General features: G+C 47.5%; 1 protein-coding gene across 1 annotated transcript in view; it reads left to right on the top strand.

The window, feature by feature from the left end:
• Nucleotides 1-6: 6 nt before the first annotated feature.
• Gbx1 (gastrulation brain homeobox 1) overlaps nucleotides 7-15,869 on the top strand; it is a 21,622-nt gene continuing 5,759 nt past the window's right edge. The window contains exon 1 of the mRNA XM_008847224.1: nucleotides 7-440. Coding sequence (XP_008845446.1) covers nucleotides 50-440 — 391 coding nt within the window. The 5' untranslated portion in view covers nucleotides 7-49. The remainder of the gene's footprint in view (nucleotides 441-15,869) is intronic.

The following is a 15,869-nucleotide window of genomic DNA, read 5'->3' as shown; positions in this document are numbered from 1 at the left end:
CGGGCCGCCGCCGCCGCGCGCCGGCCACTTGCTCTACACCGGCTACCCGATGTTCATGCCCTACCGGCCGCTCGTGCTGCCGCAGGCGCTGGCCCCCGCCCCGCTGCCCGCCGGCCTCCCGCCCCTGGCCCCGCTGGCCTCGTTCGCCGGCCGCCTGACCAACACCTTCTGCGCGGGGCTGGGCCAGGCGGTGCCCTCGATGGTGGCGCTGACCACCGCGCTGCCCAGCTTCGCGGAGCCGCCCGACGCCTTCTACGGGCCCCCGGAGCTCGCCGCCGCCACCGCCTCCTCCGCTGCCGCGCGGAACAACTCGGAGCCCGGCGGCCGTCGCGCGGAGGGCGCGCTGGAAGCGGACGAGCTGCTGCCGGCCCGGGAGAAAGTGGCAGAGCCCCCGCCGCCCCCGCCGCCGCACTTCGCAGAGACTTTCCCAAGTCTGCCGGGTAAGTGCCAGGGCCGAGGAGGCTGCTGGGCGGGAGGCGGGTCTATCAGGACGTCCCCAGGCCGAAACCTGCTTGGAGCCCTGGCGTGCCACAGACCCCTGATCGCACGCGGGTTCAGGCGAACTGTCTCCAGTTCAGTTCCAAGAATCGCATCTCCAGGCCGCAGGACCGAGCCTGCTCTGTCCCTCGAGCGCCTGGAGCCTCGCCAGCAGCACGCTCCCAAAAGAGTGCCTTTTCTCCCAGAATTCTAGTCCTCAAACCTCGACCCTGTCTCCTTTGCAGAATTCCTTCATCTTTCTCCTTTCAAAGGTGGGACTCCTGGGGGTGGGATACCTGCAGGACCCCATGATGACAGTTGGGGCAGTTGTCAGTTTAGTAAGTGGAGGTGGTGGTGGGGCGTGGTCTGTATCGACCTCCAAAACTCAGATGGCCCGCATGGGCTCTGCGGATGCAGGGCGAAGCGAGGGTCTGTGAATTCACCTTAGTAGAGGTCACTCCCAAATTCGCAGGTTTAGACCTAAGCATTGAAGAAGCAGGTAGGGTGCGGGCTCAGGGCTGACTAGGAAGACCAGAGATCCTAAAGGGTGGCTGAGTTGGGTGTGGCCTAAGGACCCAGAGTTGAGAATCTGGCTCTAAGTCAGCTGATACAAGAGCTCTGGGTTCTTCCTGGAAGGAAGCCTTCTCCACACAGGAAGGGTTTGCAAACAAACCCTCATCAGAATCCATGCCCTTAGATCTCTCTCTCTCGATCTCTCTCTCTCTCTCTCTCTCTCTCTCTCTCTCTCTCTCTCTCTCTCTCTCTCTCCCTCTCTCCTGCCCGGTCCCCAGCCGGGTAGAGCTGCAAAGGCAGATTCAGGTGTGCTGAGACCCAAGACATATGCAACTTGGTGGTCCTATTTTAAAAAAAATAGGGGGCCATATGCCCTTGTAGAGAGCTTCACTTAACGCCGCTCTGGTCCACCTCTGCACCTAGTTTAGCAGGTAGAAATACCTGAAGGCCTGGCGGCTGACCACAGCAGAGCCAAGAAGGATCCCAGAGTCCTTGGCCAGGGCAGGCCATTCCTGATGACAGGTCTTTCCTGAACCTGCCCAAAAGGGCTGATCACTCTTTCAGATGCCAAGGAGCCTGTCTTTTCTCTTCTTTTCTGTTTAGTCTGGCATTTTGGCTTTAGAAATTCAGCTGTTGCTGATTACTTTTCAAACCTAGTTGGCTCAGGAGGATCTGTGACTTGAAGTCAGGAAGACCCTAAACAGAGGACTAACACCTGAGAGGGGAGACAGTGTCTTCAGGACAAGAGGGCATGGCATGGCAGGGGATGGGGGGAGTAGGGTGGGTGGAAGTAGCAAGAACAGCCTACAGAGGAAGGATTAGGATGGTTCTAAAGCAGAAAGGAAAGCAGGGCAGTCTGTCAAAGACATGCCAAGGAGGCCATGGGACCTGGAGGCAGAGACAGGCACACCCAAGAAAGCCAAGAGTGGCAGTGACCGCAGGTAGAGAGCTGGTGGGTGGGGACGTGCCCAACACAGGAGAACAAACACCCTGTCCGCACACTGCCAGGTCCTGGGTTCTTTACCTGCACAGACCTAAGGCTAGCAAACCAAATATGAATAGAGGCAAAGAACAGAAGAGAAATACTGAAAATAGAGGAAAAGGGGCAAAGAGAGAGTTGTAGTCTGGAAAGATCTTGGAGAGGGCTGTCTGTGGGAAGAGGGTCTCTGGACTGGGCTAAATTAAAAGTGAACAACTTCACTAAAAAAAACGGGAGAGAGAGACTGTGTGTTGCTCTCGGTGTTCAGGAAAGGGGCTCTGTTGGCAACATAATGGGGGCAGATCTTACTGAGGGGTGGTTTGGACAGGTGCTGTGCCCCAGCCTGGGAAGCTCTGTAATGGGATCTCCGTGGGTACTGCAGAGCAGTGTGGCAGGCAGGCTTCAGAGGAATGGCTGCGGGTAACAAGGCTAAGGTCCTGGCCTGGGGCTCACACCTCTCATCCCCTTCAGGACCGCTTTCCCAGTCCTCCCTCGAAAATTACTCACCTACCTTCCCAGTAGTGGGTTTTCCCTGAGGTGGTTATAGAAAGAAAATATAGTTATAGAAATGCTAGGCATAAAATCCATTTGGGGAGTGGCTGCATATGGCCACTAAGGGTGATGGGAAAAGGGACACTCTACCTAGGGATTCTCTTAGAGTACTTGGGGTAAAGAAGAGAGCTCTCTGCTGTGAATATGAAGACCGAAACCTCCCAGGTAGAACACAGCTGGGAAGGTTTCAGTCTCCACAGTGACCGAGGGAGCGTTGCTTTCCTGGTGGGAGTGCCTGACACTGGACTGAAGTTATTGCTCATTTACACTTGTTGAATGTTTTGTAACTACTGGCCCCTTTAAGTGACCCTATAGAAGAATGGAGCGTGGTGGTACATACCCGTAATTCCAGCACTTGGGAAGTGGAAGCAGGAGGATCAGGAGTTCAAAGTCATCCTCAGGGACATATTGAGGAGTCTGAGGACAGCCTAGGCTACCTGAAGTCCTGTTTAAGGAAAAAGAAAGATAGAGGAAACTTATAGTGAAGATAGGCCTGTTTGAATAATGAAGTTATATTTGTTGGGGATTACAGGAACTTTTTTTTCAACTTGCTAGGAGTTAAGAATGATAGCAGTCTCTCTGAGAATTGATGAAGAAAAAAGCCCAGAATGTCTTTATAGTTTGATCGTGTGGTAGATTGAAAAGAACTCTGGGGTTGGAGTGTGAAGAGCAGTGGGGCACACTGGGGACAGCCCTGCAGGGGCAGTGAAGAGGCGAGGGAGAACGTGGATGGAGAAGGACTGAAGGGTGAATCAACAGGGTGGGTGTGAGCTTGGTGGTGGAATGGCTGCGGAACATGGTGAGGCCTTGGGTTCTAACTGAAGCAATGCGCACACACAGAGCATACATAAACACACCCCCACACCACACACAAAGCACAAAAACACACAGCATACACACACATGCACCACACACACCACATGCATACACCACACACACAACACACACACCACACATACCACACATATCACACATACATATCACACATAAATACACCAAACATACCACACAAACACACATTATACATACATATACCACACATACCATACATGTATACACACATATGAATCAACAGAAAAACAAAGTTAATGAGAGCTGGTTGCTAGAAATATAATACAAACCATATACTGACATGTAACTTAAAAGATTTCATTACCCACATTAAAAAGATAAAAGAGGCCGGGCGTGGTGGCGCATGCCTTTAATCCCAGCACTTGAGAGGCAGAGGCAGACGGATCTCTGTGAGTTCAAGGCCAGCCTGGTCTACATAGTGAGTTCCAGGCCAGCTGGGGCTGCAGAGAGACCCTGTCTCAAAGAAGACCAAAAAAAAAAAAAAAAAAAAAAAAAAAAAAAAAAAAGAAACGGTAAAAAAAAAAAAAAAAAAAAAAAAAAAAAAAAAGATAAAAGAAGTCAGCGAGATTAATGATAATGCCACTTAACCAAATATACCCAAAATATTATCATTTCAGCATTAATCCACATAAGCATTAGAATGAGATATTTTACGTCCTTTTTTCACGCTGTCTTTGAAGTTCAGTGTGTATTCTACATGCCAAGCATAGCTCACTTAAGACTAGCGGAGTTTCAGAGGCTGCTGGTGACCATATCAACATAACATACCTGGAGAGTTGTAGGAGCAGTCATGTGAAAGTGATGGAGAAAGGAGATGAGGGCAGAAAGGCCCCCAGCATCCCAAGAGCCCTGGAGAGACACCAGTAAGCTCTGATGACCGGAAACACCAAAATTCAGCCCCAACTGGGAATGAGCAGAGATGGTCTTGGGGATCTTAAGGTACTCCCAGCTGACCTGTGTGTGAGATGTGGAGCAGCTGTCCGGTAGAGAGACAATGTCTGAAGAGGAGGCTGTATGCTGGGGGAGTGGCGGAAGGAACTGTTGTGTAAGAGAAGGCAGGCGAAGACTTCAAACGGAGAATATTTGAAGAAATGGTCGGCTCAGGGGAGAAAAGGCTGGACTACTTGAATGCAAAAGCTTAAGCATTCAGGCACAGTGGTTACTCCATAAATAACTGTTGGATGGGTGATTAAAACACAGGAGAGACTGACGTGAGAGATGATGCCTATCGTGAGCACTGTGGACAAATGAAAACATTTGTAGTTAAGAGAGTGTGATGGGACCAGCCTAAGAGATGTCATACAGTGAGGACTATTTTTAAAGGCTGAACAGGTAAGGATTTGCTAATTTTCAAAGCGAGATTGTGGTAATAATGGTAATCATGCAGGAGACCAGGAAACTTCAGAGGAGGATGATATTCAAGGGCTGATTGCTGTAAGCTACGCACCCGATTGTAGCTAGGGAACATTTTAGATGACCATTAATTAATTTCTGAATAGGTGCCCATTATGACTGTCAAGATATGATATTTGCTATGAGAGGAAAACATGAAATAATGATGTGATTTGGAACCAGAAACTTCTGTTGTTAGAAACAAGATAGAGATTGTTTTTTTGGGTGACAAAGACACAGAGTATATTTTCCTATAACTTTTGAGAGAGCACATAAGAGGTCTTACTCCATTGACTTTTTGTTTTGCTTTGTCTTTTAAAACAGTCTCATTCTGTATCCCAGGCTGGCCTGGAACTCACTGTGTAGCCCAGGGTGGCCTCAAACTCACAGCACTCCTTCTGCCTTAGCCTCCCAAGTGTTGGGATGGATTACAGGCATGAACCACCCTACTCAGCTTACTGACTTCTTTTTTTTTGGGGGGGGGGTCTTTTTGAGACAGGGTCTCCCTGTATCCCCAGCTGTCCTGGAACTCACTATATAGACCAGGCTGGCCTTGAACTCACAGAGATCTGCCTGCCTCTGCTTCCCAAGTGCTGGGATTAAAGGCGTGCGCCACCACCCCCAGCCAGACTTCTTCCCTTTTTTTTTTTTTCTTTTAAGACAGGATGTCTTATATCTCAGACTAGCCTCAAACTCACTATGTGATAACCTTAAACTGCTGATCCTTCTGCCTCCACCTCCCAAGTGCTGGGATTACACGTGTGTGCTGCCTCTCCCAGTTTCATTCAGGGCTGGGAATTAAATTCATGGTTTTCTTGTATGCTAGGCTAGCACTCCATCAATTGAACTACAGCCCCAGCCCTCCACTGACTCTTTAAAGACAAGTGTTAGACTGGAGAGGTGGGACCCACACAATAGGAGAGAACTGACTCCTGAAAGTTGTCCTCTGCCCTCCACATGGGTACACACACACACACACACACACACACACACACACACACGAGTAAATATAAATTTAAAAACTAAAAAAGACAAATGCTGCATTAGCTTAACGTGATTGGAGGAAGATTTATTTAGCAGTTTTGACATGTGGGTTCAAGCCTCGCTTTGTCACTCATTAGCTGTGTGATTCTGACAAGTCGCCTGCTTCAGAGAATGTTTTATTGTGTGTCTGTTATAGGCCTAGTAAGGTTCAAGACTTTTGGAGTCACTCACTTAACTTACTAGGCTTTAATTTTTCTCATCTGGATCAAAAGTTTTCATTGAGGTGATTTGTGTGTGTGTGTGTGTGTTTAGGTTTTGTTTTGTTTTGGAGAGTGGGTCTTACTATGTAACCTTAATTAGCCTAACACTTGATGTGTAGACCATGCTGGATTTATTTATTTATTTATTTATTTATTTATTTATTTATTTATTTATTATTTTGAGACAGGGTCTCCCTGTAGCCCCAGCTGGCCTGAAACTCACACTTACCATGTAGACCAGGCTGGCCTTGAACTCAAAGACATCTGCCTGCCTCTGCCTCCCAAGTACTGGGATTAAAGGCATGTACTACCACACCCCGCCTAAGAATTTGTATTTTTAATTACATGTATATGTGTGTGTCTATATGTGGATATGTGTACACAAGTGCAATGCCTGTGGAGGCCAGAAGAGGGTGTTGGAGCCCCTGGAGCTGGAGTTACAGGAAGTCATGTGCTGCTGGACATGGGTGTTGGGAACTGAACTTGAGTAGTCTATAAGAACAGTATGTGCTCTTACCATCTCTCCAGCCCCTGATAGCTGTATTTTAACATAATTGGCCTCAGATATAAAACCATGTACTTTATACTATACAGCTAGAGCATTCATCTGAGATGGGGCTGGAAGTCTTTATCTGCTTGCCGGCGGGGAGGGGGGGTTCACAGTGCCCCCAAGGAATGGCGAGTCTCAATGTGACCAGAGGACAATGTTCCTTTTTTGGGACCAAGTCTCATCATGCCTGACACCGGTGTAGAATTCTATTGGGAGGATTGTAATGGAGCTGGGATGCCTTGAGTCATATTCGGAGAGGGGCAATCTCTGCAGTGGCACATGCGAATATGGAGATACATATTATAGATGACTAGGAGAAGAATTCTTACATTCAGAGTATTGGGCAGGAAGGCATGCTGGAATAATGGGAGGGGAAGTAATTAGAACAGTGCTAGGGGGGTGACTGGAGAGATGGCTCAGTGGTTAGGAGCACTAACTGCTCTTGCAGAGGACCGGGGTTCGAGTCCCAGCACCCACATGGTGGTTGACAACCATTTGTAGCTCCATTCCAAGGAACCTGATGCCCTCTTCTGACCTCTGCAGGCATTGCACAACATGGGTGCACTTACACATATGCCAACAATACACTCATACACATAAAATTTAAAAAAGAAAAGAATAGTGACTGGGAAATGGCCTAGTATGGAGGCAGGAAGATCAGGAGTTCAAGGCCAGCCTGAGCTACATGAGACCCTGTCCCCCTCCAGAAAAATTAAGAATAATAGTAAGAGGAGCTGGAGAGATGGCTCAGTGGTTGGGAGCACTGACTGCTCTTGGAGAAGACCTGGGTTCAATTCCCAGCACCCACATGGTGGCTACGAACCATCCTTAACTCCAGTTCTAGGGGAATCCGGGACCCTCTTCTGACCTCCGGGGCATTGCACGACACAGGTGCACTCACATATATGCAGGCAATACACTCATACACATAGAATAAAATAAATAAATAAACACTCATATACATAAAATAAATTTATTTATTTATATTTTATGTGTGAGCATTTTGCCTAAGTGCGCTCATGCCTGCAATGCCTGTGGAGGCCAGAAGAGGGCGTAAGATCCCCTGGAATTGGAATTATAGATGGCTGTTACTACCATATGGGTGCTAGAAACTGAACCCAGGTCCTCTGCAAGAGCAACCAGTGCTCTTAACTACTGAGTCATCTCTCCAACCCCAAATAAATCTTTTTTTAAAAAAAAAAGAATAATAAGAAATATTTTAGTTGGAAAGAAGGGGGAACATAATAGTGTCATGAGCTCAGTGTTTTAGATAAAGTCTGCGTGAGAAAGTTACAGACAAGGTTCTGCAGATACTGGGGAGAGTCAGATCTTTCCCATGGAACCGATCTGCCATTAAGAAATAGAAATGGGAAATGTGGCAGGGTAGATGTACAAAGAAGGAAAGAAATCTATCTAGATCTGTGCCTCCGCTGGGTTCGGGAAGGGAACAGCTGTGCATGAAGCAGTGTGAGGGATGGAGCTCTGCTGCAGGCCGTGTGCATAGACCTGAGGGGACCTGGGTTCCTAAGCTGGAGAGCAGCGGCTGGAGACCTTCTCTGGAAATGTGAATATGCTGGGTGAGTTACCAGCTAAAGGAATGTGGAGGGAGTATTGGGGTGCTTGAGAAAAAGGCAGGTACAGGAAGGAAAAAAATGGTCTAAGCGGCCTGAATTGAGATATCTGGGGAGACACAGCCAGGTGCTAGTCAGAGCATGAATCCGGGTCTTTTCACTGGCTTTGGAGGAGAGGAGTGGGCCTTCTGTAACAGAGTTAGAGGCAGGGCTGTGGGAACCCTGGAGACTGGGCCATGAGCAGAAAGCACTGTACAAAAACTAGGACTCAGACAAGTAGGCATTTCTGACCTCGGGTAACGGCAGACATGAAGGTGGGGTTATAACGGGATCACGGAAAAGATAGAACTCTGCGTGGGGTTCTACGGACATAGAAGATGTAGTTATCCTGAGAGAGAAGGTGAACAGAGCTGCGTGCTGGAGTTCCATGACCTGCACAGAGATTCTCCACAGATTTAACTTAGTGATCTTGGCTAAATCACCTCTTTGCACCCTCATCAGTAAAGTTAGGGGTTTGAATTAGGTGGCCTTTAAGCTTGTTTCCAGGTCTACAATTCTGTTTAGTTTTTAATGTACCTGAGTTTACTTTTTAAGTTTATTCATTTAAAAAATATTTGTTTTATTATTTTTATTTTATGTGTATGAGTGTATTGTCTACATGGATGTAAGTACACCAGTGTCATACAATGCCTGCAAAGGTCAGAAGAGGGTGTCAGATCCCCTGGAACTGGAGTTAAGGATGACTATTAGCCACTACGTGGGTGCTGGGATTTGAACCCCAGTTCTCTGCAAGAGCAGCCAGTGCTCTTAACCACTGAGCCATCTCTTCAGCCCAAGTTTATTCATTTTTTTTAAAGATGGTGGTATGCGGACTGAAGAGAGGGCTCTGCAGTTAAGAGCACTGGCTGTTCTTGCAGAGGACCCAGGTTTGGTTCCCAGCACCGGCATGGTGACTAAGAACTCCGTAAATCCAGTTTCAGGAGCTCTGGTGCCCTCTTCTGACCTCCACAGGCATTGCATGCGTGTGTTGCAGGCAAAATACTAATACACAGAAAATAAAAATGAAAATGAAGGGGCTGGAAAGAGGGCTCAGCAGTTAAGAGCACTGACTGCTCTTGCAGAGGACCAGGGTTCGATTCCCAGCACCCACATGGTGGCTAACAACCATCCATAACTCCAGTTCCGGGGCAATCCGATGCCTTCTTCTGATCTCTGTGGGCATTGCATAACATGGTGCACTTACTTACACACATGCAGGCAACACACTCGTACACATAAAATAAAAATAATAAATTTTTTTTAAATAATAAAATTTTTAAAAAAAGAATAGCCTCCTTAAAAAAAAAAAAGAAAATAAGGCTGGGCGTGGTGGCACACCTTTAATCCCAGCATTTAGGAGGCAGAGGCAGGCAGATCTCTGTGAGTTCAAGGCCAGCCTGGTCTACATAGTGAGTTCCAGGACAGCTGGGGCTACAGGGAGACCCTGTCTCAAAAAGACCAAAAAAAAAAAAAAAAGAAAGAAAAAAGAAAGAAAATGAAAATATATTAAAATGGTGAGGTCAGGACTGAAGAGGTGCTCAGTGGCTAAGAACACTTGCTACTCTTGCTGAGGACCCAGGTTTGGTTCCCAGCACCCACATGGCAGCTCACAACCATCTGTAACTCCAGTTCCAGGAGCTCTGATGCCCTCTTCTGGTCTCCACAGGCATTGCATGCATGTGGTGCACATATACATGCAGGCAAAACATCCATACACATAGAAAATAAAAATAATAAGGGAGCTGGAGAGATGGCTCAGTGGTTAAGAGCACAGGCTATTTTTGCAAGAAGACCCATATTTGAATCCCAATACCCACATGTCGGCTAATAACTGTCCATAACTCCAGTTTCAGGGGATCCGACACCCTCTTCTGACCTTATGCACAATACAGGTGCACTTACATACATGCAGGCAGTACACTCGTACACATAAAAGAAAAATAATAATTTTTTTTCTTGATCTTTTTGAGACAAGGTCTCCCTGTAGCCCCAGCTGACCTGGAACTCACTATGTAGGCCAGGCTGACCTCAGACTCACAGAGATCCACCTGCCTCTGCCTCCCAAGTGCTGGAATTAAAGGTGTGTGCCACCATGTCCATCTTTAATAAAAAAAAAAAGCAAAACATGTTTTTTAACAGAGCATAGGGGAGTGGTTTATTTACAGAAGAGTAGGCCCCCTGCATTTACAGCTGTGCCATGAAGTCCACACTCAAATACAGGTCCTGTGACCTCCTGACAGACAGCTGCACAAAATGGTGAGAGAGGTGCCTCTTGGTGTTCTTGGCTTATATATCCTTTGCCCCTCCCCCCACATGCAGCTAAGGTCGATTGATTTGGTCAGAGGGGTAACTGACTCCCCCCTCGACTTCTTGATGAGTGTGGGAAGGAGGTGTGACTATACCTTGCCGGCATAGTGGTCAGAGGACATTTCCAGTTAACACTCCATCCCTTCCTCTGGCTCTTACATTCTTTTCTGCCAACCTCTTCCCCAAAGTTCCTTGTGGCAAGGCACTGAACTTTCAGGTATCTGCATCAACTATTTACCATGGGTTGTTGGCAAGTTTGAGTGGGATTCCATCTATACCACGTAGAGATGGATCCAGGCACTCTCAGGCAGTCTGCTGGGTTCTCAGCATCTAAGCCAGATGGAGGCCAGAACAGCCACTCTTAATATAATATTTTTAAAATGAATACCTTTGTTGATGAATTGTTCCTTTATTTAAAAAAGGAAAAGGGAAACAGTAACAGGCTTGGAGAAGTCTGTGTGTCCCAGTGTGGAGTGGTCATGGAGGAGGTGGAGGCGAGCTGATATGTGCACTGTGGGTCTTAGGGAGAGCAAGGCCTTGTCATCAGGGACTGGGGAGGTGGAACCAGGCTATGGCTGTGCATAGCTGGCATGTGAAATGAGAGAGAGAGAGAAGCAGTTGAGAAACGGGAAGATTGTCATCTAGGCCAAAGACATGGGATCAGTTGTGACTGGTGTTAGCTGGTGAGGGAGGTGGCACTGGGCCAGAGAAGCTGCTTATGGAGTTGTGCCTGGTCTCCCTGTTGTCACCCATTTTTATGTTGGGCAACATTGGAATTCAGTCTCTTCATGCTGAATGTTAGCAAGGACAGGCTTTGCCTGAGAAAACTGAGAACAGAGCTCAGTGCCTCTTTGTAGAGCATAGCCAAGAACCAGCCTGTGCAGCCCGTGGTCTTCACCAGGGAAATGAGGGCCATGTTTACCTCAGAGTTACCAGGTAAATGAAAAGGCCTTTGTACAGAATCTTGGAGTTAGTGGATATTGAGAAAGGATTGTTGGAAGGCTTGGGGACGCAGCTCAGTTGGTAGATTGCTTGCCTAGCACATATGAAGCCCGAGTTAGATGCCCAGACCCACATAAAACCAAGTGTGGTGGTGCATGCGTCTAATCCCAGTGCTGGGGAGATAGAGGCAGGAGAGTCAGAAGTTCAAGGTCATCCTTGGTTACATAGTAAGTTTGAGGCCATCCTGGGGCTACATGATACCCTGTCTTGAAAGGAGGAAGGAAGGAAGGAAAGGAGGAAGGAAGGAAGGAAGGAAGGAAGGAAGGAAGGAAGGAAGGAAGGACAAAAGGAAGGACAGAAGAAAGGAAGGGAAGGAAGGAGAGATCATCATTGTTCTTGCTCTATGAATAGGTGGGGAACTTTCCATAGAGTTCAGCTGTGAGAGATCTCTTTACTGGGGATGGCATAGGCAAGGGTCAGATATTTCTGGGGTGATGGTGGAGGCAGCACAGTCATCTGAGAACATTGTAAGGGAACAACAGACAAGAACCTTGTGCTGAGTCTAACACAGGAAGCGTTCCAATTTGTCTTTGGCTTTTTTCTCTTTGTTTTTTTGGGGGAACAGTCTCAGTATGTAACCCAAGCTGACCCTGAACCACGATCATCCTGCCTCAGCCTCTCAGGTACTAGGATTATAGGTGTGGCCCACCACACCCACCTCTGTACCTGGCTCTTCTTCCGTTTAGTTTCCCTGGCTCGTATTTTGACCTGATGCTCTCTGCTGTGCCCCGTGGATCCTGTTCTTTTCCATTCCCCCTTGCCCGGACTCCCCAGTCTCTTATATGCCTGTTTCAGTTTAATGTTAGGAGTAAAGACACTGATTGGATGAAACTAATCTACACTCTGGTGGATTACAGAGATGTTTAAAGTCCAAATGAGTTTCAGATGTGGTAGTGTGATGAACAGCTCCAGGAAACAGGGTGGTATTGTTTTGGATGGGAGTGCTGTTGGCCTCCAGTGGAGAGCCTCATGTGTCTGGAAATCAGGCCACCATTGCTGCATTGAGTCAGACCCCTTGGGCTACTTGCGATGGTAGCTCAACTCTTATTTAAGCCAAAGTGGAGATTTACTGATTAATGTAACTGCAAAGTTCCTGAGTAGATCCAGAAATGCAAGTGATGTTCAGTGTTCCTTCCTCACCCCCAGCCTGGCTCCTCGCTCTGTCTTTCTCTCCTTAAGGTAGCTTCTTCCACCTAGAGAGAGGTTGGGAGGTAGGCTTGGGCTGCCCTCAGCTTTCTCTATGGATTTTTGTGTGTGTGTGTGTGTGTGTGTGTGTGTGTGTGTGTGTGTGTGTGTGTGTTTCCCGAGGATGACACATGTCCTCAAGAGATAGATAAAGTATTGTGATTGGTTGCATCCAGCCACAGGCCAACGTGCACTCAGGAACTCAGAGAAATGGAATTGACAGGCCCACCAGATACAGGACAGACGGGGAGAAACAAGGCCCTAAAGAAGCCCCGGGGTGCTGACATTGCAAAAGAAGAGGACTTGGGCAGGGGAAAACAAGCCAGTCTGCCTGGCCCAGAAAGAATGCAGGAGCCGACCTCTAGTGGCTTTCTGGATTAAGGGGAAACCCTGGTGGGAAGAGGGCATTGGATCCCTAGAGCTGGAGTTATGAGCCATCTGACATAGGTACTGGGAACTGAACTCAGGTCTTCTGGAAGAGTAGCAATCACTTTTAGTGCTGAGCCATCTCTCTAGCATGACCCCTCACCCTGCTTTTTTTGAGACAGAGTCTCATGTATCTGGCTGGCTTCCACCTCACACCATGCACCCCTCACCCTGCTTTTTTTGAGACAGAGTCTCATGTATCTGGCTGGCTTCCACCTCACACCATGCATCTTTTTTGTTTTTGCATGGTTTTATGTAGTGTTGGTGATCGAACTCAGGGCCTCATGCATGCTAGGGAAGCACTCCACTGAGCTATATCTCCAGTCCTCTCCCCGAAAACCCCCACTGGGAGACAGAGTCTTACTTTGTAGCCCAGGCTGGCCTTAAACTTACCACCCTCCTGCCTCAGCTGCCTGAGTGCAGAGGTTACAGAGGTGTGTCACTACGCTGCTTCAAAGTCAAATGCATTTTCTTTTTCTTTTTTTTTTTTTTTTTTTGGTCTTTTTGAGACAGGGTCTCCCTGTAGCCACTATGTGGACCAGGCTGACCTTGAACTCACAGAGATCCACCTGCTTCTGCCTCCCGAGTGCTGGGATTAAAGGCATGTGCCACTATACCCAGCAGAAAATGCATTTTCAAAGAAAAGAAACACTAACTGCTAAGATTACACCACACAAACTAGTAAGGGCCGGGAAGATGTGGTAGGATTTGTCTTGGGAATAATGGGAGAATTTGCCTGTTGAAGGCCATGTGAAACTTGGTGTGTGGTCCTCTCCTGAACAACTTTAGGAATCTTCTGTGAACATGGTAGGGATAATTTCGGCATTTAGGTTAGAGTCTATGTGACTTGTGAAAGATGAAGCCTACACTTGGATTTGATAAGAAAGTTGTTTACCTGGTGAGACAACCAAGAGACAGCTGTTACTTCAAGTGGGAGGGGAGGCGAAGGCAATTTATTGGAAATCATGGAAGGAGGGTTACTTGGAGATTTAGGAGAGCAAGATTCCGGCCATGGTGCGATGTCCCTAGCTGTCTGTGTGACTTAGGCAAATCATTTAATCATTCTGAAGTTCCATTTTCATTATCTGAAAATAAGATTAGTAATTCTTTATTACTGCTGATGTTAGCAATGGGCCTGCAATGCTTCAACAAGTGGCTTGAAGAAAAAAATATTCTGAAAAGTTTAAGGTCACACAAGGGCACCCCTGGCGATGGTAACATTGCCATGATAGGAACTGAGTCTGGAGCATCATGGGAACATGGAACTGCCCTGAGCTTGTCACGGATCTGGGATGGGCTCTGAGTGGCAGAAATGGAGTGAAGGGCCTCCTGTTTATGTGGAGTGAGGAATGCCGAGGGTCAGGAGGAGAATGGAGAGAAATGTGGACACTCCTTACAGCATGTCAAGTTACAGATGGAGTGTGGCAGTGTGACTGTGTGATGTTCAAAGGAATGAGCAGAGGATGAGCTGGAACAGGACTGACAGTCACAAACCGAGAAGGTCCTACCCTGCAAAGGAGCCATTCAATAATGGCACCCAGCATTCTGGTGACCCGAGGACTGGGAAAGGGAGCCGGCAGCTACATCTTCTTAGGAAATGACCTGGGATTTCTTCTACCTTTCACCACACCTGCTCTGGAAAAAAAGAGTGTCTGGCCAGGGAGGACCAGGAGCAGGGTCTTTGTCCTGGGAATGAAGTAGGGATGTGCTAGGACTGTTTTGGAGTAGAGGTTTGGAAAGAAAGCAGAAGCAGGACTTCCAGTAATGAAGACAGCTGGTTTTCCCTAGTTGATAAGAGTAGACCCTATAGTAGCTGGGGTAGTGAGGAACAGCTCAGGTCTAGGAGTGTTCCTGGGGTGGGAAAGTTATTCCTTCTGTGGATTTCATCATCCTTGGTGAGTCTAGTGCAGGACCCTTCCCCCCTTCACCATGCAAGTCTGGTGCTGTCCCAGGCTGGCCTCTAACTCAAGGTCTCCAGCCTCAGCCTCCCAAGTGCTAGGATTTCAGGCATGCACACACTTTGGTGCTGTGCATGCTGGGAAAACACCTTCCATGAACTCTGGCTGTTGATCTTGACTCCAGCCTGACTGGACCCTTCACCTCCATTGGGTGTCTTCTTCTAGGAAGCAGCCCCTGTCCGTGTGTCAGTGTGTTGTACAGACTGAGTGCACTCTCTGAAGATGATTGATTCCACTAGGATCAGTCCATGAAGCTGCCTGTTTTCTGCTAGCCAGCCTTCTCCTGTTACCCACTTAGCCAGAGACAGAGGTTTCTCCACAGGCTCTTGACTTAGACACAGGGAGTACCAGTCATAACACCCTCAAACCCAAGGTCAGGACCCTTCTGTACCTCCCCAGCCAAGTCAGGTTGCTTCCATTTTTTTCTTCATTTTGTTGAAGGTTTTATCCCCAGAATTGTTATTTTTATTGTTCAGTGGAGTCTTCTTTTGTCAACCAAGTTCATCTTCATTTGGAAACTTGCCTTTGTGGATATTGTATCTATCAGATCCATTTCCTCTAATTCACACTTTGCAAAGGTTTGCCAGCTAGGCTTGGTGGCTTGAACTTGTAATCCTAGCCCTCAGAAGGCAGAAGCAGGAGGATTGCTGCAAGTTCAAGGCCAACCTGGTCTCCATGGTGAGTTCCAGGTCTGATAGTGCTACTTAGGGAGACCTGGTTTCAAACAAATTGCTTCTGCTACTTTTTATTTTAGTCAACAAAAACTTAAGGTATGATTTCTGTTTTGATTCTTTCATCATTAATATTTATTATAAACCAGAT

The sequence above is a fragment of the Nannospalax galili genome, unplaced genomic scaffold, assembly GCF_000622305.1.
Source record: "Nannospalax galili isolate Female #2095 unplaced genomic scaffold, S.galili_v1.0 scaffold302, whole genome shotgun sequence".
Lineage (NCBI taxonomy): Eukaryota > Metazoa > Chordata > Mammalia > Rodentia > Spalacidae > Nannospalax > Nannospalax galili.
Note: the sequence above shows the minus strand (reverse complement) of the source record. Positions and strands in the feature narration are given on the sequence as shown.